Here is a 26,259-nt window from a genome sequence, read left to right as displayed (position 1 = left end):
CAAGCCCGAACTGCCCGGTGATAATTATCTAAAACCCAGCGTGCTAAATTCTCACCAGGGTGCTGGGCAGGATCAGAGGTAAAAAGCCCGAGTGCAGGAGTGGGCTGCAAGTCCTACCTGCGGAGCAGGGAAGGACGTGTCACCCCTTTCCCTGCAGCTCCCTCTGAGGACACACCAGCCCCAGGCTTGTGGGAAATATTCAGAGGCGAGCTCAGGGAAGTCTGCCTCAGTGTGCCTGACCACCTCATCATCAGTCCAACAGAAGAGCCCTGCCTAGGGAAAGTTCTGTTGAAGGAAGAGAAGAAAAGAACTGGCAAGAAAGGGTGAATTAGGACCAGCATCATTAATTTCTTGTAAAGTGCCCCTGGTACCAGGGCCAACTAGTCTACCTCTAATTTTAATAAGGGATTTAAGGGTCAAGTAAAGGTCATGAAATATATAAACAGCCTAAAACCTCCAGTACTTAACCTATGACCACAACAGCCATTTTCCTGGCCCATCCCTATACCACACAGAAAAGAAGGATTGTGTAATAGGAGGATGTTGGTGATGAGGCTGCCGTTATAGAGGGAAGTGGTGACTTGTGCATTTTTCAGCGCCCGAGTCTAGGCAGGAAGTGGCTGTATGTACGACTTTGTGATTTACCTTGCTTGGGAATTCCAGGAATATCTTCAAAGGTGAGGGTCCGTAGTGAAGGTCTCCAGAAAGCATATGACTCCACAAGGGCTTCCAAACCCATTCTAAATGGAAGAGTGAGGGTGGGAGTGAACAAAAGGAGGCAAGTTAGGAGCAGTGGGAGTTTTCACCAGTAATAAGCAGCTCAGGAAACACCGCTGGTGTTGACAGTGTCCCTACATTGGCAGGTTAGGACCTCGGCACAGGCAGGAAAAATTCTTCAGAGATGAGCTACCATTCGTCACCAGGAGCACAAGAGGATGGAAATGACCCAGGAAGTCCTGTTAACATTCTCAGAAAACTAAGCTGACCTCGGAGGATAAAAGAACTGTCCCCTTGAGCTAAGAAGATGAAGTGAAGAGCGTCCATCCTAGCTGATGGGAGCCCAAAGCTCTGCTGTGGGCTGGACAGCCTCTCTCCCTGTTGTACTACTTCCCCCTCCAGTGAGGAAGCCTCTGCCATGAAAGCACCCCCGCACCCCCCTGTAAAGAGGCATTTCTGCCCACCATCGGGTGCCTCGGCAGCCAGTTAAGAAGAGGACTCATCCAAAGAAAAAGCTCAGAGGTGTGATGTCTACTACACCCAGGATGGGCTCCGGCGCACAGCCCTGGTGTCCCAGCCCAGCACACAGGAGCATTGCAGGAAGGCAATCTCACAGGATGGTAGGGTACATGGAGCTAGGATTAGCATCAACGTTACTTTAAAGCCTACGCACACACTTGATGAATGGACACTTAAAGAGACAAGATAACTTAATTATGGGCTATTTACATGACATATGTATATTTTAAAACAAGGGTGACTACTCTAAATACATATATAAGTGTATGTATCTTCTCCCATAAGTGACTCAGAGTCTTCTCTTCTTTACATCAGATAACTGAGTCCTCTAGGTTCTCAGCTAACACATTCTCAAGCCCTCACCACTCTTCCCACGACCACCTAAGCCCTAAGCAATTTGATTTTTTTCATTAAAAAACATATTTTTACTTATTTATTTTTTAATAAAATTCCTGGGGTGAAGTAATTAGGTTTATTCATCTATTTACTTAATGGAGGCATGGGGCTTGAACCCAGGACCTCATGCATGCTAGGCATGCACTCTACCACTGAGCCACACCCTCTAGCAATTTGCTAATCTAGGTAATGTTGTGCTTTTCATGAAACATAACTATAGGAAATGCCTGCATCCAGAGTGTCCAACAATATTTGGATGTCTCTGTGATTGATAGGTACAGTTTTAGTGAATACAGATAATCTGTATTTAATGTAGATATGAAAGATAGGGCTTATTTTTAATACCTTAGATTCCACGTGCTACTTCCTTCGGATTCCCGGCAGCCCCGAGTCATGAGCTGTGAACTAAGACCAGGGGAAACCCCCTTACAGAGTCACAGCACCCTGCATAACATGGCGAAAGCTCTCTGAACACCCATGATAAGTGACCTGTGTGTGCAGATAAAACCATCTCTCATGACTTGCCTTTCTGGTTCAAGTTTTCACACATTGAATTTGCTTCCTTAGCAGGTTCACAGTGCAGATTCCATTAATTTGTTGATTTTTGTCATGACTCCACGAGGGCAAGACTACCCCATCTTAGTGATAGAAGGAGACAGCCGTGTATGGGGGGTGGTGTGTGTGTGTGCACAGACTTGTGTGCACGAGCCATCGTCACATGAGTCCACACGTGGACCTGACTCATCTCTTAAATCACAGGTTCAGGGAGCACTGGTCCGGGAGCACAGCAAAGAGCTGTCACCAACCCACACAGGTGCTGGTACTAGGCTGCCAAAGGGGGAACAGGGCACAGAGTGCACTTGTACGCACCTCACCCGGGCTGCACTGAGCGTGCAGGGCAGAGTTCGGCTTCAAAGGAATCAGCGTGCCACAGAGAGGAGGACTATTTAGTGGTAAGGAGACTGGATCGTGGGTCGGGAGAACTGGGCTGTGACTGCAACTCACTATGTGACTTTGAGTAAATGTTTGGACCTCCTGGACTATAGTTTCCCACAAAGTGAGTGTTGGAATACAAAGCTATGAATCCTCTCCTAGTTCCAAAGTTGTTTCCCACTAAGTGATTTTTCCCAAACCAGACATGGCCCTGTGACTGACTACAAACCAGATCCAAGATCACTCTGCTTGGCAATATTTTATGTCGGTTAAAGTATTGATTTGGGGGGCAGTTTGGCAGCCTGGTCAGTCCCCAAACCCCACATGGCCTGCAGGCTGCATTGAATACTTGACTAATGAATCCTGGGTGCTATTTAGCTGATTGCTCTATATTTAACTTGTAGTAATATTTGATTTTTATGACTTTCTAGAAACAAGCTTTTTTAAGCCAAAGAAGTTAGGACACAGTTTGGTACAGACTGCTTTGTCAAACTACATTGACGAGTTTTCATAACTGTAGTTTTAAATATTCAGGATACCAAAGTGGTCTCAAGGGGGAATTTACTAAGAAGTAATTAATGAGCATCTACAGGATTTCTAAATATATTCACTATGGAGACGCACATCACTGCGTTATTTGCTTTAGCAGTGTAAACTTTATTATGCTTCAAATAAAACCCATAGACCAAATTCTTAGGGAGAAGTTATTGATCCTCAGAAACATATAACCCAAAGCTTTAAAGAGATGCTGTGAAGGTGGCGTATCTACAAGTGATCTCCTTTGGAGCTATTGATTTTTTTTTTTTTTTTTTTGAGGCTGCTGTTTAACACAACAAGTTCCAGAAAGGATTTCAGATATTTTGCAGGAAACAGTTATAAAATATTTATTAGCTGAATCTGGACTTTTTAAAAAAAGCCTTCATTTTCTTCAGTAATGGAGACTTTTCCCATCTAGTTAAAGAAAAGATAAAAGGCACCTCCTGCAGGAGTGTAGCCAAGGCGATAATTTATACAAGATGCCTTTGAACAATTTCCACATTTATCGCCCTCCTAATTTATGCTATCAAATGGCCGCGTTTATTTAGTAAAATGGTTATGTTTTTCCTGAAGTATTTAAAGAGAAGAAATTTTTGTACCTTCCTGAGTAAAACATTTTATAGGGTCAACCCTAAGGCCTAACTGAAGAATGAAACTATTCTCAGCACATAAATTCTCCTTCACGTAGCAAATGTCCTGCAGGAGAGCTTTTAAGGGCTGAAGCTACTGATTCCTATAAAATAGGCTGTGGAACCATAAATAGCCAGGAAGGTATAATTTTTAATTAAAGCAAATTGTTTTATAAAGTTTAAAAAAAATCACAAGTCCGAGTTTATTTTTTGTCCTGCATAATTTGTTTAGTTCATGTATAGGAAAAATTAAAATAGCATTTTATTAAAAAGCAGTAACAATAGTGTGACAAAACCAGGGATATTAAAGAAATATTTTAAACTTCTCACTGGCTTTCTTCTCTATTAATTTAGTTAACCATATTCACCCTTCCCCCAAACCCTCAGCACCACCCTCTTAGCGTCACAGATAATTTGGGCTTTTTTTTTTTTTCAGGGAAAATAACTCGTAGGTTAGAAATCTTTAAAAGTGACCAAATTCTCTCTTCTCCATATAAGTGTCTTTTGTATTTACCAGTGGAAAATGTTAAAATCAGATTTTTTAAAAAACTGGGAATATCAATTCATAGATATTCAGCATTCCAAAACGAGCATTGAAGAGTTTATCTATGATAAGCAGGAAAGGTCATTTTCATGAGGAAAAAAGTGAAACTGTACATTCCACTAAGAAGGAAGCTACGTATGGGCTCACCATGTTTTTCCTATCCTAAAATGTTATTTAAACGTTTGGAGCAAAATAAAAATTTTAAATTTTAACAGCATTTTAAAAAGTGTTAAATATAATTCATTATTTTTTGCATGTGTATTAAAACCTTTGAAAGGTTTGGAATCAGGAAATAAACAGTAGCATGCACCATGGATGCCATGCCTGTGTACTCATGAAACAGCCACAGGGAAGAAAAAATTCCTATTGAACTTAACATTTTGACCCATGACACCAAACAAGAAACATAGTGGTTTATTTTCACCAATGCTTCTGATTTTTTTCACTGATCAGTTTTTTTTTAATGCCTTTTCATTGCGCTGACTTATCTAGAATTCTCCCTAAAAACTTGTAATATGGATCTTGTCCTCTCACTTTTGCTTGTTAGGCTTAGTCGCTGTGACTACCACCCAAAATACACCTTTAAAAATATTTTTTAAGCTATTGCTTCTAAAATGAACCAACAGTAATGTACAGCATGACAAATATAATTAGCACTGGTTTATGTTGTATAGGGAAGTTGTTAAGAGAGTAAATCTTTAAAGTTCTCATCACGAGGACAAAAATTTTTATCTAGTTCTTTAATTTTGTATCTATAGGAGATGACAGATGTTTGCTAAACTTGTTGTAGTAATGATTTTATGATGTAAGTCAAATCATTATGCTGTACACCTTAAACTTATACAATGCTATATGTCAAGAATATCTCAATAAAACTGGAAAAAACAAAAAAACAAAAAAAAACGACAGTGTGTAAGCAGTGTGATGCCCCAGTGTCAACGGCAGCGAGGTCTTTTCTAAAGCGATCCTACAGAAGAGCTTGGGCATAGTTCCTGGCCGTATATTCTCAAGCCTCAGTACTGCCCTCCTGGAGTTTCAGCTGAGTTTTAATAAATTTATTCTCCGCTTTAAAAAAAAGTGAACTGAAATTAATGCAGGAAGGCTCTGAAATAGATAAATACTCTTCTGCTCTAACCAAAACCATAAAAGATTTCATCAAACTATTTCTCAAGGTAGAAAAGCAGTCATTCCAGAGACTCCCTTCAGTCACCTCACCAGTGACCATCTCAGTTGCCAAATGGTTCAACTTTCAGAAACTCCTCCAAAAAGCCAACGTTAACCAGCAGCTTATTGTAACATAACAAAAGCCAAGCAAAGCTTGTCTCCACCCTGAGACAGACATCTACAAAGAGAATGATTTCAACACAGCATAGTAGGAATACCTGCCAATCTCCCTACAGGGTGATGGATTTCAGAGGGAAGCCCTGGTACTAGTCAGTCTTGTTGATCTGCCTGCGCTGAGTTAAAAGGTTACTCTACCCTGTTCTCGGTACACTTTAGTCCCCACACTGCATGGTATTTAAGAGAACCCTTGCATGTGAAGATGAAATCAAGTCTTTGTGCAAGCACTTGAGTTTGTTCTGAGAAAAGCGCTCTGTCTACACCCACCTTGCCCAATTAGTCAGCAGAAAGAACTAGAAGTGTGGACTACTACCTGACCATTTTCTCTCTACAGTTTTAAGAGAAACTGTCCCGAAAATTAGATTATTGACAATTTTGACCTCATGTAGACACAGCCCATCAATACCAAGCTTTCAAGGAGTATGAGAATAATTTCTGGAGTAAAGTGATAAAAATGTCTCAAGTACTTTTTTTAAAAAACCATTTTAAAAAAACCATTTTAAAAAAAAAACCATTTAAATCAAAGCCTTACCCTGAAAGGGCATCTGGAGAACGTTATTCTATTATTACTCTCAACTGTTATTTTAGAAAATGTTGCCCCTGAACTGTATTGGAATGGAATCATATCAATAAATTCAAAAACTCTTGGCGCACAGAACTAGGATGATCTGCTTTTTGATAAAAGTATTAGGTGGAATTCATTACTGTAGCTCTCCCACTTAGGACAAACACCATAAAACACGACACAGAAAAAAATAAACAAGTGTGCGGCTGTCAGTAGAGCCAAGACAAATTTGGAAACCAGAAAGGATCAGCTGTCTTGGCAGTGGGGAGTAGTTTTTTATTCTAATTGGAAATCTGAGGGAACAAGGAACTCTGTCATATTTCGAAGGCAGATCAGTAGATAGGTGTAACATCACTAAGCAAATTCTAAACCAAGACCAGATGTAGAGCAGATTTTGACGTGGGATATTGAAGCCCCTGGCTCTGGAGGGGCAGGTTTCCGCAAGACCCAGACGCAGCATGCACTGCACACCCTGAGAACTTCCGTTTTCACCCCAGCATCACACGTCAAAGTTCAACTTAGAACTGGGCAAGCCACAATGCCGCACCCAAAATAAGGTACACCCAAGGCCCAATGGCATTAACAAATTTAAATCCTCATCAGAAACGATTTCAAAACCATTTCAGTAGATGTAGCTGTTTACTTTGTAGTGGGAAATTCACCATTAAAAAAATCAAATATATTTATCTCAGTCAGAACGTTCTTCACTAAGACTCACCTGTTACGCCCTGAGTCTCGGAAGCCTTTGGCAAAGGGATTCCTATCTATCTTCAGGCGAGTAATCTGCAGAGTGGGGGGGGAAAATCACATCATCTTATTGTGAATGCCAAGGAAGGTTATTAAAAATGGAAATGATGGAAGAACTGTAAGTCAGTCCAAAATCAACTGTTAGAGGATTCTACTGTGTTCCTCTTCCCTATTTCTCATGTATTTTATTGTCTTAGTAGCAAAGCTACAAGAAAATTTCAGTAACAATTTAGACATCCTTTTGCTGTGAAAAATACACTCCCTCTCCCCTATTTCATTCTGCAATAGATAAAGTTTGCTTTGTTTTTAATATCTCTAAGAAGGAGATTCTAAATCATCTGTTGGTAATTTGCCTTTTGTCTGACAATCTCTCAGAGCTACGGTTCTTCCCTTTAATGCTGTGACGTGTCTATTTCTCCTGCAAAAGTGGTGACAGGGAACAGCTAATACCCACCTTCTATTTAAGAGACATTTATACTCTGAATGTTGTTAACCTTCTATGTATCCCTCTCTTCTTCAGAAATAGGTAATATACACTCCGTTAACAATTCTGCCTCCCTGTTTTTCTTTGTCTCTCCTTGAATCATCTTTACGGCTCTCATCTCTTTTATCTATGGCATCGTGCCCTGGTCAGAGCACTTCAGTGAATGTCTAACCAGAGGTGACCACAACTTGGAGGTTCCAATGGGATTTAATCTTATACATGTAGGAGAAATGAATAATGACTTCATTTTAACTACAGCTCTAATTTGCTGACTTATAACCAGATTCTTTTGCACAGTAAGACCCCACGATTGAGAGAAAATTTTTTACAAATGGTCTAATCATCTCATTAAAAACATTTTTTTCCAGTTATCAGCTTGAAATTGACACTAATAAACAAATCCCATCTATTTCTTACCAGATCTCCTCTTTGCCCAGAGGAATTTACAGCTTATTTTCTAAGAAGCACATCATGCTTTGTTTTCTGTGTTCCTTGGTTTGGTAAAATCCACAGTTAATGAACATCCTTCTGATTGTGCCATTTGGGCTAAAGACAAATGAACACTGTTGGATGGCACTAAGGCACAGAGAGGCATCTTTGGAAAGTCATCTGCGGTCCCCCATATCATGCTGTGTGTGCTTACAGCCATTTGCCAGTCACTCAACACACGAGGTAGGTGTATGCAAGTGTCTTAGTTTGTGGATTACACTCCATTATAAATGAGAAGATGTAAGGGTCCACTAATTAATTCGCTATATCTGCCACTCTGCTGTTGAAAGAATTCTTTACAATTCAACATAGCTCAATTTTCTGTTCATTTAAATAATGCTTAAAAAGCATTTAATAATTTAAATGTTCATTTAAAATAGTATTTTTTTAAAAGACTACAGATTTATATAGTGGTGCTTTGTCTAAACAGAGCTATATCACAATTATTATTATCATTATTTTTATTACTGACATCACATCTATTGAGTGCATACTATGTATGCAGAAATATGAGTTTTATGCATATTACTTCATTTAATTCTCATAGCATCTTCTATGTAGTTAATATCCCAATGTTATGTTTTCTTTTGTACTGGTTTAAGTTTCCTATGATCATAAGTTTACTTGGCCATGGAACTAGGCCGGGACCCGGGCTTTTCAGCCCATGCTGGTAACCACCAGGCATGGCTGCCTTCCAGCTTTCCAGAAGTTCTTCAAAATAGTAGCTGGGAAGTTAGAAAAAAAAAAAAAAAAGAACATGATTGCATTTCCTCATTATCAATTTCCTTCCTTCTAATTTTGCCATCCTCTTGATTGGTTTGTCAACGTTTGTTTATTGGTGTTAGTCATCAACATGCACTAAAAGCCCCCTGCATTTCACTTACAGTACCACAGGGGCTGCGAGAAAATACACACTGAACACAGCTAACTGGGTGTGTTAGAGAGACAGAGACAGAGACAGGGAAAAAAGAGGAACGGGATTGTTTCAAAGGTGCTAAGTGCCTCTGCTCTTTTCTCCTCATGCATTATATTTTTCCTTAAAAAAATTTATTTTCTGCCCCTAATATATTTTAAGAATATCTTCCTAATTGTCATCAGCCCACTTAAAGGTTAATTTCATGTTCCCTCACAAAAGCCTATATAAAAGTGTGACAATATTAGTGTGAGAGGACGGGACAGCTTCGGCTGTGGGACTGGTGTCACCACACAGAAGAAGCAGGTGAGCCTCTCGGCCCTGAAGGGGGACGCACAGGACAAGGTCCAAATCTCTGAAGAAGCTTTTTTTTAAAAATTTTTTAGTTTGGCTTTTTTTGGTGGTGGTGGGGGAGGTAATTAGGTTTGTTTATTTATTTATTTACTTACTTACTTATTTATTTATTTTAATTTAACAGAGGTACTGGGAATTGAACCCATGACCTCATGCATGCTAAGCACGTGCTCTGCCACTGAGCTATACCCTCCCCACAAGAAGCTTCTAAACAACAGAAAACACAACAGAGAGACTATAAAGCCACATTTTAAACATATATATATGTATGTAAAGAGAAGTAGAGACCTAAAATAATTCTGCTGACTGTTGAAATTTTTCAAAAATCTACCCCAGACCGCATCAACTACATCACTATTTCTTATGAAAACTGGCCAGAATTTCATGGACCAAATAATTGCCTCGTTTCAGCTCTCCACCTACTTGACATAACCTTAAAAAGTACATACACTTACTCATATAGAAAAGAAATATTTCAGTTCTCAATTTACTTCTAATTTTATGAAAGGATTACTCCATAATCGCTCATCTCTGACTGCAAGCATGCATCATCCCTCTATCAAAATTAAAGCATATCTTGAAAGAAACAGCCCTTTTGTATGTATACCAAAATGGCTATGTGGGATAAATACTTCTGAAATATTTCCCATAAAACATGGATTATCATTTTAAAATAGAGTGAGCTGCCAAATCCCACGCCTATGACACAATTCACTTTTCATATTCCACATGTCTATTTCCTGGTCAATACACATGCTTTCTAACTCCAGGGGTGGGGGTTATAGCTCAGTGGCAGAGTGTATGCTTAGCATGCACAAGGTGGTCCTGGGTTCAATCCCCACTACCTTCATTAACAAAAAAGAAGAAGAAGAAGAAGAGTAGGATCTTTAGCAAAACTAAAGCAATTGTGAAACAGTAGTTAATGAGTATTATGGGGGGAAGGATATAGCTAAGTGCTTAGCATTCATGAGGTCCTGTGTTCAATCCCCAATACCTTCATTCAAAATAAAATAAAATTAAAAATATTTTCATTTTAATTATGACATCATGATTCAATGTCTCCAAATGGAAAGTTAACCTACACTGCCAGTCATGAGACACATTCTGGTCTAAAGAAATTCCCACTAGGGTAGCTTTACCTGGGGAATCATGGATAAATAATTGTTGTCACAATACATATCTACTCTGGATGTAAATGCCAGTTGTGACAATTCATAATGTTCAGATACAGTGAAAAGGAGAGCTAGCATTCTATCTGCACTTGAAATGAAAAGGCTAGAAAGATACCAATACCGAGAACAGTACCTGCTGATTCTGATAGGCGGTGACAGTGGTGAAAACAGTTTCTGGAAAGGAGAACGCCTTCACTCCCTCCCCAGATGGAACAGGCTTGATGGGAGAAAGGTCATCGCCGCAATCTTTACGGATGACATGGACTCGCGGTTGGTATTTGTGCATAGAATGAAGAATAATCTATGTCAAGGAAAGAACAGCCAAATTTGTCAGCAACTTATACCCAATCTCAACACCATGAGTAAATATTTAATGTGTAAAACAAACCCTAGTTGGAAATAAAAATCGCCAAGGATGTGAAGGTGCCAATTAATAAAGTATACCAAAATTGGAGTGGGGTGGCTAGGAAGTTATTTGTAAAGTGTGCATAAAAAAATACAAAAGTAAAAACAAAAAGAAATCATTATTTTGGTGGAACCCTGTGTACAGCCATATGAATGTAACATTAAATTTTCTGTTTCTTAAAATGCAAGAATAAACTCATAAGCATTTTATTTATAATGAGCCAAATGGAACACAAGAGTCCAAAACAATAAAACTAAAAATGATATTGAAATGATTATTTGAACTCCACCACACCCAGTTCCTACAATAAGTATTTGCAAACCAACATTTTCTCAGAGAATATTTTTCCTCTGTTGCTGACTATAACATGTCAACTCAAGAGCAAAGGGATTTTAAAGATACCCCAGGGTCTGCTTTATATGCAGCTCACAAAGTCTCCGGTTTGCCTGGAGAGCCCAGTGTCCATGCTTCCATCACAACAAGGCTTCCAAGACCCAGACGCCTAGGGATGAAAAAGCTTGCAGACTCTGCTAGAGGACTCTGATGATATGGTTCAACTGCCTTCTGCCCAATGATTCCACTTCTGGGAATTTATCCTAAGGGAATATTCCAAATCCAGAAAAGCGTTTCATGTACAAAGATGTTCAGGGCACCATTATAACAGTGGAAAAACTATAAACCACTTCCATGAGTAGATTGGGTAGGTGAATGAAAGTCCACACAATGGGATACAACATTATTGAGCCATTACTAATGCTTTTAGGACATTTTTAATCTTATAATTAAATGCTTCTTTTTAAATCTTAAATTAGAATAAAGAATCCAAGTTGTTTTTAAACTTACCATAACTACATAAAAACAGACAGTAAAAAGGACCCCTACCAAGATATGAACAGTCATCATCTCTGGATGATGAAATTGTGGGTGAATGTTTTCTTCTTCTTTATATGTTTTATACTTTCAAGGCTGAGAAAGGGGGTAAAGAAATAGCCCCATCCAATGGGATTTTTTATTTGCTGTCAAGAATCCATATTCAGGTTTTAACTAATGAGTTCAGTTAACAAACCTATATCAATTTGAACTCAGGTTTTGAGGTGTTAGGAGTTTGCAGAAATGCTTAAACAAAAGTCTGGGGAAAACACAGTGGTTGACCTTCCTCATGTTTTTCAGGATGTGCACAGTTCACTAAGCCAAAGTCAGAATCCAGAATCAGTTGTTGGTCAGCCCAAACACAAATTGCCCTCTACCTGTAGAGTGTGTTTGCTGTCACAAGAGGATGTCTTCACCCTCTGGTATTAACCAATGGCTTGGTTTTGTTTTGTTTACCCTAACATTTTCTTTCTATCATTAGAGAAAATGCCTGGATAGCAGATCTGCTGGTGGTGCCCACCAGACACGCTTGATGGCGGGACAGCATGAGTATGAGGAAAGCAGAAGTGGGGACAGTAGCCCTCATCATCACCTGGGACACACAATATGAATCCGCGACCTCTGGAGAAGTCTCTTTCCAGCTCTTAAAAAGGACAGAACTTCAGTAACTCATTCGTGGCTCACAAAATCAATTTAAAGGGTTGCAACCAGAAATTTTTTTAATAAATAAAATTAGAAAATAAAGTAGAAAAATATTCCATCTTATGTATGTAACATAATTTGTCTTCCCATTTGTTTGTTGATGGACCTTTACTTTTGGCGAGGTACCTACAAAAGAAAATATTTGCAGATCTGGACATTTACAGACAGGGAATGGTGGAAATAGCTTGGAACTAGTTGGAAGTGGTGCCTGCACAGCATTGTGAATTACTGGATGCTGCTGAATTGTTCACTTCAAAGTTTTTTTAAATTAAAAAAGATAAAGTAGAAAAATAGAGTGTGCTGCTTATAGTAAGGATAAGTACTGTTTTGCAAAACATTGTTCTCTTTGTGTGTGTGTGCACACATGCACACGTGTGTGTATACTAAGTCTAACAAAAAATGTTATGTTAGAAAAAAATAATGTTATCTTAGGTAAAAAATCTGAAAAGGCAAGATTTAATTCTAATGATTCTAATGATCAGCAAATTCCAGAACAGAAGAAAAATTGGAGAAAGCCACTGTACATTAAACAAACAAAAAATAAAGTACATAGTCAATTTCAGAGACTAGAATGAACTGACTTGGAATGAAGGAAACAGAAATTGATTCAGGTTTCTGTTTACTGGTCAATGAAAAGTAAGTTTTTGTTTTATGAAGTCTCAAGCAGATTTCTATTATTTATTTGTTTAATAAATATTTTAATATTATTTATTTGTTTATATCCTTACAGATTTTCCAAAATGACCTGTGGTGGGTATATTGGGGTAGGGTACAGAAATAGCTGATGCATGACTATGTTTGTATGTTTAAGAGCAGCTGCCAACAGTAATCTAAAAATTATTTGAGCAGAATAATATATTTTCAATATTATCTAGAGGAATTTATCATATTCCTGGAAATTTTTAGGGAATGCTGAACAAGCCTCAGTTCTTCTTTATAAAATAGCATTATTTGCTTTGTAATGAGCTATCAAAGCTATAATGACAGATGGTCAACAATATTTTGCTTATTGAATAAATCTAGGAGAACCAGGAGAACCACTTGCCTTATAAACGAGGAAACCACAATGATAATGCTCAATACCAAAATTCATATGATTATATCTGATCTGTATGTTCCATGCTTTCTGTTCTGTTTAGATGGAGGATTTTTTTTCCCCCTTTTGGGCATTACCTAGTAGCACAGATAGTCATATAGCCCTATGCCCGTAAACACTGGGTGCTTTCCCATGCACAGGTTAGTACAAGTTTTTTTCCACATTAAAGACACTAGGTGACTCAAAATTCAAAAGAAGCATGATATTACTTATTTCTGATCTGTTGGGCATAAAGTGCCTGTGGTTTGACAGACACACCAGCTGTGCCTTACAAAACAGCTCAATAGGGAAACACTGCCTGCTGACTCTGGAAATTTTCTAGGCAACCTAAATGCCAGTGTTGGAACAAGTCAAGCAAAGGACCAAGAAGGAGAGGATAACAAAACCCTGGCTCTGTGCATTTTTGGTGATACCAGGGGCTGACTTGCTTTAATTGGTAGGAGTCAAGGCAGTTACATCAGGTCACAAGCTCCATAGCCAAGTGGCCTTGTTTTGTTTCTGGCGTGACGCGACATATAAACCACTTCTTACAAATATGGACTTTCAAATTCATCACCTCATTTGATTCACTCAGAATTCTCTGGTTCCACTATAACCCTTGAGAAAACCAAGGCTCAGAGAGCCAAAGTGATATGCTCATGAACCTGAATGTGTTAGATCTGTAAGCCATTGCAAGCTCCTTTCATCCGGGAGATCTCAGTAATCTCCCCGGTGACCCCTTGCTTCCCAACTTGATTCTCAAGAAGAAATGGGAAAAGGATGAGGACAAACTCAGAGCCTGGGGGACTCTACATCACTGAATCCTCAGCAGCTGGAAGAACAGACCCTCCCACAGGTCCCCTGGCAGTGGCTGCCTGCTCATGCATCCTTCCAAAGCATCCCAGCAGTGCAAGTATGAGTCCTGCTGAAATCTACAATGCACCATTGCCTGTGAAATGTCTTTTAATTCTGCAAGGAAATGTTCATCCAAATGCTTCCCTCCAGACAGCAAATTCTAAGTGAAATATGCAATGATGACAAGGAAATACCCCACCCAAACATGGTGATCATCCACACAGAGGCAGCCCAAGGACCAGTCTTGGTCTGCATACAATCCAAGATAAAGCTGGCTATGGGTTCCCCAAGGAGAAAGTAGGGATTATAAAGTCTTTGAAACATTCAAGTGGTGGGACATTTCTCTGTATCTAGATTCTCACCAATATTCTTCTCTAAACAATCCCTGGAATTTGAAAGATGAAAAATCACTTTGGGGGAAATCACAATGGCACAGAATCTCATGTCTGATGCAATCCTAGGTCCACTCACAGCCCTGTGACAATTTGATTCCTGCAGTCTCTCTGCATTTAATAAAAGCCCCAGGTCCACATGGAGTTCTCAAGTCGCTATGTTGAACACTTGTACATCTTTAGCAGAGTGAAATTGGGAACTGAGAGGAAAAAAAAATAAGAAAGTAATTTAGAAAGCAAATTAGAAAATTACCTCTCGTTTGAGTCTACAGCTTGATGAGTTAGGGATTAGCGTCACTTCCTTTAGATTTGGCATGAGGGGCAGGGAGTGGGGCTCAAACGTATGAAGGCAGAAGGCAAGAGACCCAGAGAGGTCTCCGTGCCAGGAAACTGACTGCTGAGTCAGTCCCAGCACAACAGTCCTGCTGTCCTGCTGTCTTCTTAGACCCTGAATCCCATCAATAATAAAATAAGAAACGAATCCCTCATCTAGAATCTAACCTCATTTGGGGTCGTCAAAGTGAGCAAATAAACACAACAGACACTTTCACAAGCCCTCCCAGCCTCTCCTGGCTGGGACAGCAGGGCAGCCACACTGCTCTGTGCTGACTGCACGGTCATCTGTGTGCGTGTCTTCTCTCCGCATCTAGGCTGCCAGATCACTGAAGGCAGAGCCCATGGCTTTTCATCTCATACTGCATTTTACAAAGTCTTCAAAACTTTGTTTAAATAAATAATGGAAAGAGCATTTTTCCCTCCTGCATTCTTTTCTAGTATCAAGCAATACCTACATTTTTACCATTTGCAATGGCAATTTCCTTGCTTCCATAATGCACAGATACATATCTTTCTCCCCCTGTTCCCCACACACATTAATTACTTTCCTTCATTAAAGTATTACATCCTGCCACAACCTTAAAAGAAAAATTTTACTGGAAGATGACACGTTTCTATAGACTTTGCCTGTTTTCTGTTATGTTTTGTTTTTGTATTTCCTCATAGTGAAAGATTATAATTACATAGGTATAAACAATTGTGTTTCAATTTGCAATCTATTCTTTTGTGTTCTAAACAACTGCTACATAATAGTTAATTTTATGTGTCAACTTGGCTAGGCCATGGTACCCAGATACTTGGCCAAACACCAGTTTTGATGTTGCTGTGTAGGTATTTTTCAGTTGAGATTAACATTGAAGTCAGTAGACTTTGAGTATCCTCTGTAACATGAGTGGGCCTTGTCCAATCAGTTGAAAGACTTAAGAGATAAAGACTGAGATTCCCTGAGGAAGAGGAAATTCTGCTTCCAGACTGCCTTCAGACTCAAGCTGCAACATCATCTCTTCCCTGGGTCTTCAACTTGCCAACCTATCCTGCAGATTTCGGACCCACCAGCCCCCACAACTGTGCAAGCCAATTCTTTAAAATAAATCACTCTCTTTCTCTCCATATATATTATATACATATAATATATATTATATACATATAATATATATTCTATTGCTTCTCTTTCTCTAGAAAACATTGCTTTAAATGAATTCTAGTCATATAATATATATTCTATTGCTTCTCTTTCTCTAGAAAACATTGTTTTAAATGAATTCTAGTGAAATTATGAAATTAAAAATTCATGCAGATTGATCATTTACTAGATCCATACCTAGTATTGTAGATATGTTAGATATTAGATACAAAGCCAGTAATATGAACTGAAAGAATCAGAATTAGAAAATGACTGTATTTACTGAAGTTACCTAAAGGAGTTTGTACCTTATATATGACAGTGTATAGTTTTTAGGCCCAATTATCTCTTTATAAGATACATTCTCAAACTATGAGTAGAGTATATTTAAGCTTTTGAAAACCAGTAACACTTTGTGCCACTTATTTTTAATTTTTTATTCTAAAAAAAATAAAGACTTCAATGGGCACACTGGCAAAATTTCACAGTCAGCTCCCTCAGTGAGACAGAAAAAACTAGCATTCTTTCACTGATGTCAAGTGAAAGCCAATTGTTATAATTTGACTGTGTATATGAAGAAAAAAAGAAGAGAAAGCAAAGTAATGTACTAAAATATAGGGTATGAAGTTGGATTCAAAAATGAAATGTACTGTTACTTTTCCGATTTTGTTTTAAATGAAATAAAGCACCAAATAAACAAAAGCAATCAAATAAGGCAACAAATAAACAAAAGCACTGGCAGTTTGAGTGAGATGAGTCAAAAAAATCCAGATATTGCATTTGTACCACAACACAGTTTGTACTTGAATGTCTTCATTAATTGCTTAACATATTGTCTAGCAACTTTCAAATCACACGGTGTCCACACTGTTTTACTTACTAGCTTGTGACAGTTTGCATGTTTGTTTTAAAAGATTTGCCCATAAATATGCTATCTTTGAGAAATGAACTAGTTGGTATTCCTTTTATGTATAATATACTCTTCAAAAGGCATTTCAATCCTGCCTCAGTCAAAACTCTCTCAAATAACAGAAATCTAATAGAAATGCTAGCTTTGAGTAGAAATCAGCATGCATTCAGAGTTCCTTATTTATTAAAATAATAACATCAAAATCTTGCCTAGGAACTTGCATAAAAATTAATAAGGTGTTAAAAGGACTATATTATTGAAATGACTGACTTTAACATATATATCATATTTCAACAGTTTTAAGATTAAAAAGAATTATTATTATAACATATTTTGACACACTAGATGTCATTACAAAACAATTGGGAACTTGAGGATGGACACACAAACAACATAAGCCAGGTCACTGTTGAGAAGCAATGAACCTCGGCTGGGAAAAGACCTGGATGCGGGCAGGACACAATGTCATTATCCCTGTTCACCCATTTGCCAAGAATTCATATTCTGAGTGTAATAATTAGCACCTCATGGGATTTCAAACAAAATTTTTGGTTAAAAATGTCTGTCTAAGGTTCTTGCACTCCACTACAAATGCAATATCTAGTTTTACCTATGAATGCTTCATAGAATACTCTGGCCACAGGCAGTCGCTGATGCAAATGCAGCCTTGATCTTGCACAGATTATGCATGCACAGGCTGATCAACCAGGAGAGGAAATCACAGTCTAAGAAAAGTTCATTTCCTTCAGGCAGGCACAGTATAGGCATGGCCCCACCGTCCAATGGCAGTGAGTTGGGGAGGCCATCTACTCACATGGCCTTGGTCGTCCAACTCGTTGTTGGTAAGTTTCAGCTTGTCAAAACTGATCACTTGTCTCATCCATGTCTCCCCCGAGGCAGGCGAGTCTGGATGAATGTACACCCGGGGTGGCACAGGGGAGTCCGCGTTACCTGCCACCATCCATTTAGAGCTGTGGTAAACATACCTACAAGGCAATGACAAGGCTCAGTATGTGGACAACTGCTTTCTTGAAATTTCCAACTGAGTAGACTGAGAAATAATGTGCACCCTTTTTTAAGTCTAAAATACAACAATTTACTCTTTACATTCAATGCATATAAAATAAGATTTCAAACACTTTGAAAAAACTCTCTGAGGTAGTGATGGTCTACTGACTGCTCCAAGTGGTGTTTTAAGGACTGAGTGAAAAATATGCACATTACCCCCACAATAAATGCAAGTATTTTAATTCTTCTGAATCACACTAATTCATGTTAGACATTCTGTCTATATTTTGATATTTTCCATTTTTCATCTGGATACTCAGTTGACATGAAGAAACCACTAAGTTGTCAAGCCCACCTTTAAGTAAATCTCAGAAACACTTGAGAGATATAAGTGTCCCACTTCCTGTATCAATTCCAATTTTAGGCTTATGTACAGACTAACAAGACAGACGGTAGGAAGGCAAGGGGAAGTTGTCAGAAGTTTCAGCACGTTTATTTTCATAGGAAAAAAGTTTCCTCTATTATCATTTAGAATTATTTTTTCTAACCCTATTACACTATAAACAGGATATTCAGTTTAATTTTAAAAGATTGTATAATCATAAAATATAGCCCTTTACCTCTTATATTTCTCTTTCTTGACAGTTGTAAGAATATTCTTTAAATTTTTTTAATACCACTAATTATAATACATATCAAACTTTAAAAAATATGGTCTATCTAATTAGCATTAATTTTCTAAATAAGAGACAAAACATCCTATTCTGTTTGTTTATGTATGTAAATATATTGACTCTGTAAGAATAATACACTTAAGTAACAATGTTTCAAGTAATATATAAGACCATAATGTTTAATCTTATATTCAGATTATTACTTATTAATGTTAATTTAAAATACACTAATTCAAAAACTAGAAACTAGTGTATTGTTGATTGACTTAGAAAAGGGTAGAAAACGAAATTATATACTTGAATGTTTTTCTTTCATTTGTTTTAAAATATGCCATACAATTTAAAGCAACAATTTATGAATAGTCTCAGAGAATTCTACCAATATAATAGGCAAGGTCCTTTTTAAAATAGCATGAAACATTTTCATAATATCTCTGGTGAGGCCCACGGTTTCAACTATAGTCACATATTTCATCTCCTTTTGAGTTTAAATATGCCTTCTATTCTTTAATTCCTCTTCTTGGGAAAAAATACATAGTCACAAAATTAAGAATAATAATAAAACAACTTCCTTTAATCTATACAGTATAATTCAAAAAAACAAGCTCCTAAGTGCAGCTTTTGTGATCATTAATCGTACGTTCTAATGAATCACAATCACTTTTCATTTGACCAAATATCACTCTTAGTTGGAAAATAAAATGCAATCTTAGAAATGCAAAAAAAAAGTGGCACTATAGATACAGAGTTATCACCAAAATAAATAGAGTAATATGCTGTCAAAACCTTGGGAAAGTATGCATATTGAATAGTTCAAAAATCTACACACATCCATTAACAGAATAAATGCTACATGTTACATACACTTTGTGAGATATTCTAAATACAAACGCTAAAAACAAAATTTTTCTTGAGAAGAAATATAAGTGAAAGCAAATTTGTTTTAAAGTTTGATCTTTTAAAATCTGGCATCTTCATACTAATACTTGAAATTTTTCTGGCTTTGTGTGAGAATAATAAGAATCAGTTAAGTAAAATAAATCATCCAAAATATATGGAAGCAATTTAGAAAAGAAAAGAATAATTTCTAAGCTCATTAGAATTACACTATCTTCCTCAGCACAAAACTCAAATTAGAATATGGATTTTAAACCAAGTATATTTAAAGAATAAATTTCAATGCTTTCTACCTTCTGTCATGTAGTAGACAATTTTAGCAAAACTCCTTAATGAGTTATTTAATTAAAATAAGTGATGCAACTTATACACAGAACACAAATAATAAAACTGTCCTTTTATTACCCTTTTTTGTGTTCCTGTACTAATTAAATCTGTATACGTTTGACACCATAAACCTTTTTCAAAAAAGCAACTCCCTAAATTTTAAAAAGTGATAAAAACCAAATCTGATTTCATTAAAAACTTACTAAATGCCTTAGCTGTTTATTTAAAAAACAAAACAAAACAGAAAGAAAGAAGACCAAAATTTAAAGCAGCATTGTCTGATCCTCCCCCTCAAAATGTCCTTTTTTTGAATATTAGCATTTTTAACTCCTCGGGAAAATAAAAAGAATTGTCAATTTGATAGCTTGCAGGAAGAAAATCAAACATTGGTTTTATACTAAAGAATGTATCTTTTCCAACTTTACTTGATATCTAGATAAATATAGTCTCTCAAAATCCAAACATTACAAAGTTTTCAAAAAATTACTGTTAACTACCAACCAAAAAACAAGGTAACAAATTTATTACCCCTTTGAAGATGTCTTTATATTATAATGAATTATGAGACTTTGTTTTTTTAAGTCTAAAAAAATCTTGAATAATTTTCTCAAATTTAAGGAAAAAAGACTGCAAACAGTTATGATTCTGTACGTAAACAAGTAAAGGGAATTTATTTAAAGATGAAAAAATCACGAAGAAAATGAAACAATTTGTTAAATGTTATATCTACAAGCATTATTTAATATTTCATCTCAAAATCCTAATCGAAGTGTGAATCAATATAAAAGACACATTTCGTTTAGCAACATTAAGTTGGCCACTTATTAAAATTCCTCAGCACTTGAAGACATTTCTGTATCTATTAAAAGCAAAATAAAAAATAAGTTTTCACATTTATTGCAAGAGAAGGAACTGTCTCGGCTACTGAAACTGACCGGGGTTGGATTATGGATGTGTGAATTCTACAGGCTTCAGGAAACAAATATCAGAGTCATCACAGATCAAACAGGCATAGCCTGTAAACCCCCAGTGTTTTCTTATCTTTCTGTACCCATCCGATCATTGTACCTGTATCTTTTGTTGTCCACTGGCACAATATCCATGGCAATGTAATATTGTTGGTGAGGATCTAATCCAGAAATCTTCACTCTCATTGCTGGAAACATGCGCCTAGGTATAAGGGAGGGGAGGAGAGAGGGTTTGGGTTTTGTGTTTGTTTATGATTATGCTTGGAGAATGAATAAGCAGAGAAAACTCTCAAATCTGTGTTTTTCATATGGACAAATTTATAGCGTTCACTTTTGTAATGTATTTCAAAGAATCAGAATACAGGACATATCAGAACCGAGCTACATAAATTTAATTTGTTGTACCCTATACTTGCATTTCATGTTTACTGAAACGTCAGTATAGCTAAAAGAAAAAAGAAAAAAATTGTACACTGAAGAAATAATGGCACAGAAAGCACTTAATTTTTTAAACAAAAATCAGTAAGAATATTGACTTTAATACTACAAATAATAAAGTGTTTCAAATGGTAGAAATAGAAAATTTGAATTTCTAAAAGTGATAAAATATATTATAATGTGAAATTTTAAAAGGGTTATAAAAAACCACAAGGAGCCAATGTGCCATGCCATAACCAAACAATATGTTCTTTATTGAGACAGGACTTCCTGTCTGCAGCATGGTAAAGGTGAAGTGCAAAAGTTGCTCTAAATTTGAAAGGTATAGTAAAACTTCTTTATTGAAAGCAGAAACTAAACACAATGTATATTTACCAAATCATTCCTTCCCCCACCATACCCTGAAAATACTTTCTTATTTAACCACGCTAACTCGAAAACTTTGCTAATGAAAACAAATGAAAATTCACATTTCTCTTGGCTTCCCAGAGATGCATATCAAAGGAGATGCTAAAGTAAATGCACCTATCTTTTTAAAAGGGCACAGTAGCAAGAAATACAACAGCAAATTATTGTATATATTTAAAAAAAAATAGAGCAGTTCTTTTTTTAAACTTTCGTCTAATGATTTATGCCTAGGACCTTTCCAGTTAATCTAATTTTTGCTAATTTAACCTTATAACACAAATTTTAGTACTGTTATTTACCAGAAATGTTTCCTACAATAATGCCATTAAAGACCACTTCCAGAGAAAAGAAAGTCTATTATTCCTAACTAGCCATGAGAACAGTTTAATACGCTAGCTGTTTCAGTGTTATTTCAGTGCACCTGTAAGATAAAGAGTAAAGGTCTTTAACTACATCCTTTATAAGACAACTGTTGCTTTGTGTTGTTGAAGACTGAATTTGGATCATTAATAAAAGCTCTGTGAAAATGTAGAAGGTAGCATATGGATTTAATAAAATATGTTTTTGTAATTTCTAATAAGTTTGGATACTTTTATGCTATCCAGGTTTTTGCCATGTGTACTCCCTCAAAGAGTTGTGTGTGCTTTTTAAAGTTTCTTTTAAGGAGGATATTATTCATAGATTTCACTTCACTAAAAGAACTGAAAACTTTAAAACCCAAATATTTCTGTGTCTCCCCCAAATTAACAGGATTTGTGCAACAAATCACTTTATTTTATTAGCTGATGGATGTGCAAATTTCACACTTTCAAAAAGCAGATACAACGTACATTTTTTTAGTATTCTTCAGCAAATTTAGGTTACTTTGTTGGATTTCATTTAGGAAAAAAATGTAACCACGTAACTGTGGATCTCCTGACAGAACGGTTTTTTAAAATCAGGGCAATCATTTTTGCAGAGATTAAGCATCTATTACCGGTGATTCCAGTAATTTTCATCCTATTCTAATATCAAAATAGCATAACACATCACGTTCTCATACTGCCAGCAAATCTTTTGATAAAGAACCAACTGGAAGTTTCGAATCTAAAAAAAGAAAATGATAGTTTGCTGAAGAGTAAATTGCGTTTACAAAAAGGGGGGGAAGGGTGGCTAATCTGTTCCACAGTTCCAGAAAAATAACTAAAGCCTAGATAAATGCCTGAACGGCCGTAAAGTGTGATCAAGAATCTATAACTACCCTGCACGAAGACACCGAAAATAACCAGGACGGCCTCCGCGGCGACATTCATTTTCTCCCCAGCATCCGACGAGAGGACAGCCGGGCTGTGTCCCTCACTGACTGCACTCCGGGCTAGGAAGACAAAGCAAGCCTCACAAGTGAACTATTACCCCGGGCCTTGTTCTGTCAGTAGAAACAGCTAACCCGAGACCCCACTGCGCTGTAGGCTCTTCTTTCTAACCCACCAAGGGGTGGGGTGAGGCCAGAGCCGGGTCGTTCGCGCCAGCTTGCCCTTTACCTGCCCGCCTTGGTGATGATCATCTCCGTGCCAATCTCGTGAAAGCGCTTCCAGAGCTCAGCTCCCTGCAGATCCACCCGCGGGGCCTGCGGCGAGGGCAGCGGGGTCCCGGACCGGGCCAGGGCGGGCGCCGGGGATCCCTTCGGGGAGACTCCTGGGGACGCCAGCGGGGAAGCTCCCTGCAGGAAGCCGTCCTCACAGCCGCCTGGGCAGCAAAGGGCAGAGGAGGATAAATCGGTGAGGGCTAGAGATGGGAAGCCGGTGGGGAGACGGATTCCCCTCCGAGGGCGGCAAAAGAGAGGAAAAGGACCAGGAGGAAAGAAGAAGCTTTCTTGCCATCGGGTCCTTATAGCAAACAGGCCCGTGGATAAACACCCACTCCGCCAGCCGAAGGGCCAGACGCTTGATGCTCCCTCTTCCCCTCAAGTTCCAATTCTTGCAGAGGTGCACGGGACACGTCCACCCCACCCTCGCCGCTTCCGCCCAGTCAAGGCCCCAGAATAAGTTTTGTGCCACAGCCAGAGTCTGGGATGCTAGCTCAAAGGAGCAAAAACTGGGTTCCCGAGTCCAGATCCCCAGCGCAGGTTCCTACACACCCTGCGCCACGGAGAGCACGGAGCAAAAGCGCCTGGAGCCCAGGCCCCTGGTCCCAAGCGCCTGGGCCTCCCTTCGCAATAGGCGTCCGAGGAGCCTTGCTTTGGGCCCGGCTGGAGGCATCCTCTAGAATGCTCTTCGCATTGCGCTCCCGCCAAACTCCCCAGCAGCCCAGAGCTTCTTAGCAAAGCAGCGAAGGATAGAGAAGAGCGAGAAACATAGGCCCACGATCGCCGTCGGCCTTGGCAATGGGAATCAAGAGGGGAAGGGAAGGGAACCGCTCAGTTACCCCTCGGGAAACCACGTTTGCAAATACGCCGCCCTCTTCCCGGTGCCCAAACGGTTTAGGCATTCGTTTCAGTTTCAAGGAGGGGGGTATGCCGTCGCTCCCCCCACTTCCGTGCTGTTAAAAGTTAGGAAAGGAAAAAGAGCGCCCTTGGTCTGGAACCCCAAGGGAGGCAGATGCGGAAAGCACAGATCTTGCACCGCCCAGCGCCACAAACTGCAGCTGCTGAGGGCGCGGGTCGCCGAGTGGGCGGCTGCTGCCTGAGGAGCGAGGCTGGAAGCGGCATTTTAACCGTCTGGAGGGTGAGCCGAGTTGCGTGGCGAGAGCGGCTGGGGCAGTGGCGAGCTTTGCGCCCTGACACCCACGGCAAGCCGGCTTGTGGCTGAGTTGTCTCGGGCACGTAGGGGCACCGCGCGAGCGCGCACGCCCACAATTCGCCTAAGTTCAGATTCCCCGCGGCGGTGCGGGCCGGCAGGACACGGAGGGGACGCGCCGGGAAGTAGTTAGGCGGGAAGGGGCCGACTCACCCGCGGCTCCCCGGGAGCCGCAGCTCCGCTCCAGGTCTGCGCAGCTCCGGGTGGGCCCGGATGCCGTCCCAGCCGGTGGCGGGAGCGCAGTGCCTTGGTCTCCCGCAGAGGAGCCCTTTTCGCCAGCGCCGCCGCCGCGGCTGCAGCCTCCGTCATCTAAGGCCCCCGCCACCTCTTCCGCGCCCAGCTTTCGCCGCTTCTTCTGAAGCTGTTGCTGCTTCTCGGCGCCGATCAGTGCCTCCACGGAAAAGGCGTGCGCCTTAAGGCTTAGCATGCTGCACGGCGAGCCCCTCCGCTTCTCGGCCATCCCCGCCGCCCGGCGCCCGCTCCTCGCTCATATACACACAAGCGGGCACACGCACACACTCGCTCTCCTTGTCCCACCAAAATATGAACGACTCTCGGGGCCTCCCTTAGGCCGAGATCTGCCCCCTTCCCCGCCGAGAGCAAAAACAAATTTGGCGTTTCCTCTCTCGAGCTTGTGTTGGGATCCGAGGAACCAGCGACGCGCCCGCCAAGTTTCCTTCCCTCGGTCTCTCGCGCGCGCTCTCACTGATGGACTTCTTCGCTCCCACCCCCTCCACCTCCTCCTGCTGCTCCAAGATCTGCCTCGACTGATGCGCCAGAGAGGACTAACATGGGTAAAAAACACTCTGCGGACACAAATTAGGGATTGTAATTGAAATTTGTTGCCTTGATCTGTCAGCACTTCCAGGCAGGAGAGCGGTGGGAAGAACTTGCTCATTAGTGTCAATAAAGGGGCCGGGGCGGAGTCTGGGGCCCTGTCCATCACCAAGACGGTCGGCCAATCAGGAGGCGCCGACACCGCTCAGCCCGCGCCCACTTCCTTACAAGGTCGCAAAAAATCTAGAGTGGAAAGCGCCGCCGTCTGGCTTGGAAGTGCCAGCCCCCGCGATGAACCCGGTCAGTCTCCCTGCCTCCCACAGCCCAGTCCAGCCCGGGAGTCTCCAGCTTTCCTCACTGGGACCTGGAAAGGCTGAGGCTCCTGGCTTTAAACTTAAATGATCATCACGTTAGAATATCAAGAATCTTTCAAGAAACTTTAAATTTCCTTATCACTTAATATCGCTACAACTCAGAACATTTTGAGGCATAGGGAGAATTCATAGCCACCAGGCCCGGCTTTTCTCATTTACACATTCCTGCATTTAGTAGCGCCCACTCTGTGCCGGGCGTGGCACTAGACTTATTTACTTAAGTTTTACCCTGTGGATTTTTCTGGGGGAAGGAGAGGGAATTCGAGATATATTTAAATCCTTTATATTTAGGAGAGCACAATTTCTACATTATTGTTCAGTCCTTAATACGAGCTAGTCAGGAAAAGTAAGCTCTTTCTCGAGCCTCCCATGGTTTCTTTCAAACCATGATAGCTAATTTAAAACTGGGATTTTAATGTTCAGGTCTTGAATGGTAAGAACTTAGCTTTAAGACCCCTAAAAACTTCGCAAAGTGAAATAAGTCTTAAGATACAATAAAATTTCCACTGCAGTTTTTAAAAATGTCTCTGTGATTCAGCGTAACTTTATATTTGTCCTGTTTTTGACAATTTGCTACTTCTGTTCTCACGCTTTTAAAGAGCCAA

General features: G+C 39.5%; 1 protein-coding gene across 2 annotated transcripts in view; it reads right to left on the bottom strand.

Annotated features, from left to right (window-relative positions):
* The window catches only part of TBX18 (T-box transcription factor 18), a 29,370-nt gene extending 3,913 nt beyond the window's left edge, over window positions 1–25,457 (bottom strand). The window contains exons 1-7 of one of the 2 annotated variants that reach the window (XM_074368663.1): window positions 24,657–25,457; window positions 23,250–23,454; window positions 20,984–21,085; window positions 17,824–17,995; window positions 10,474–10,641; window positions 6,900–6,964; window positions 646–740 (exon numbers count right to left, since the gene is read on the bottom strand). In XM_074368663.1, coding sequence (XP_074224764.1) covers window positions 646–740; window positions 6,900–6,964; window positions 10,474–10,641; window positions 17,824–17,995; window positions 20,984–21,085; window positions 23,250–23,454; window positions 24,657–24,963 — 1,114 coding nt within the window. In that variant the 5' untranslated portion in view covers window positions 24,964–25,457. Of the gene's footprint in view, window positions 1–645; window positions 741–6,899; window positions 6,965–10,473; window positions 10,642–17,823; window positions 17,996–20,983; window positions 21,086–23,249; window positions 23,455–23,845; window positions 24,108–24,656 lie in introns of those variants that run through there. The other variant, XM_045508617.2, reaches the window with a different exon arrangement.
* Between the last annotated feature and the right edge of the window lie 802 nt (window positions 25,458–26,259).

Source organism: Camelus bactrianus, chromosome 8 (assembly GCF_048773025.1).
Source record: "Camelus bactrianus isolate YW-2024 breed Bactrian camel chromosome 8, ASM4877302v1, whole genome shotgun sequence".
In the NCBI taxonomy this organism is placed as follows: Eukaryota; Metazoa; Chordata; class Mammalia; order Artiodactyla; family Camelidae; genus Camelus; species Camelus bactrianus.
The sequence above is the reverse complement of the archived record's forward strand: the minus strand, read 5'-3'. Positions and strand labels throughout refer to the sequence as shown.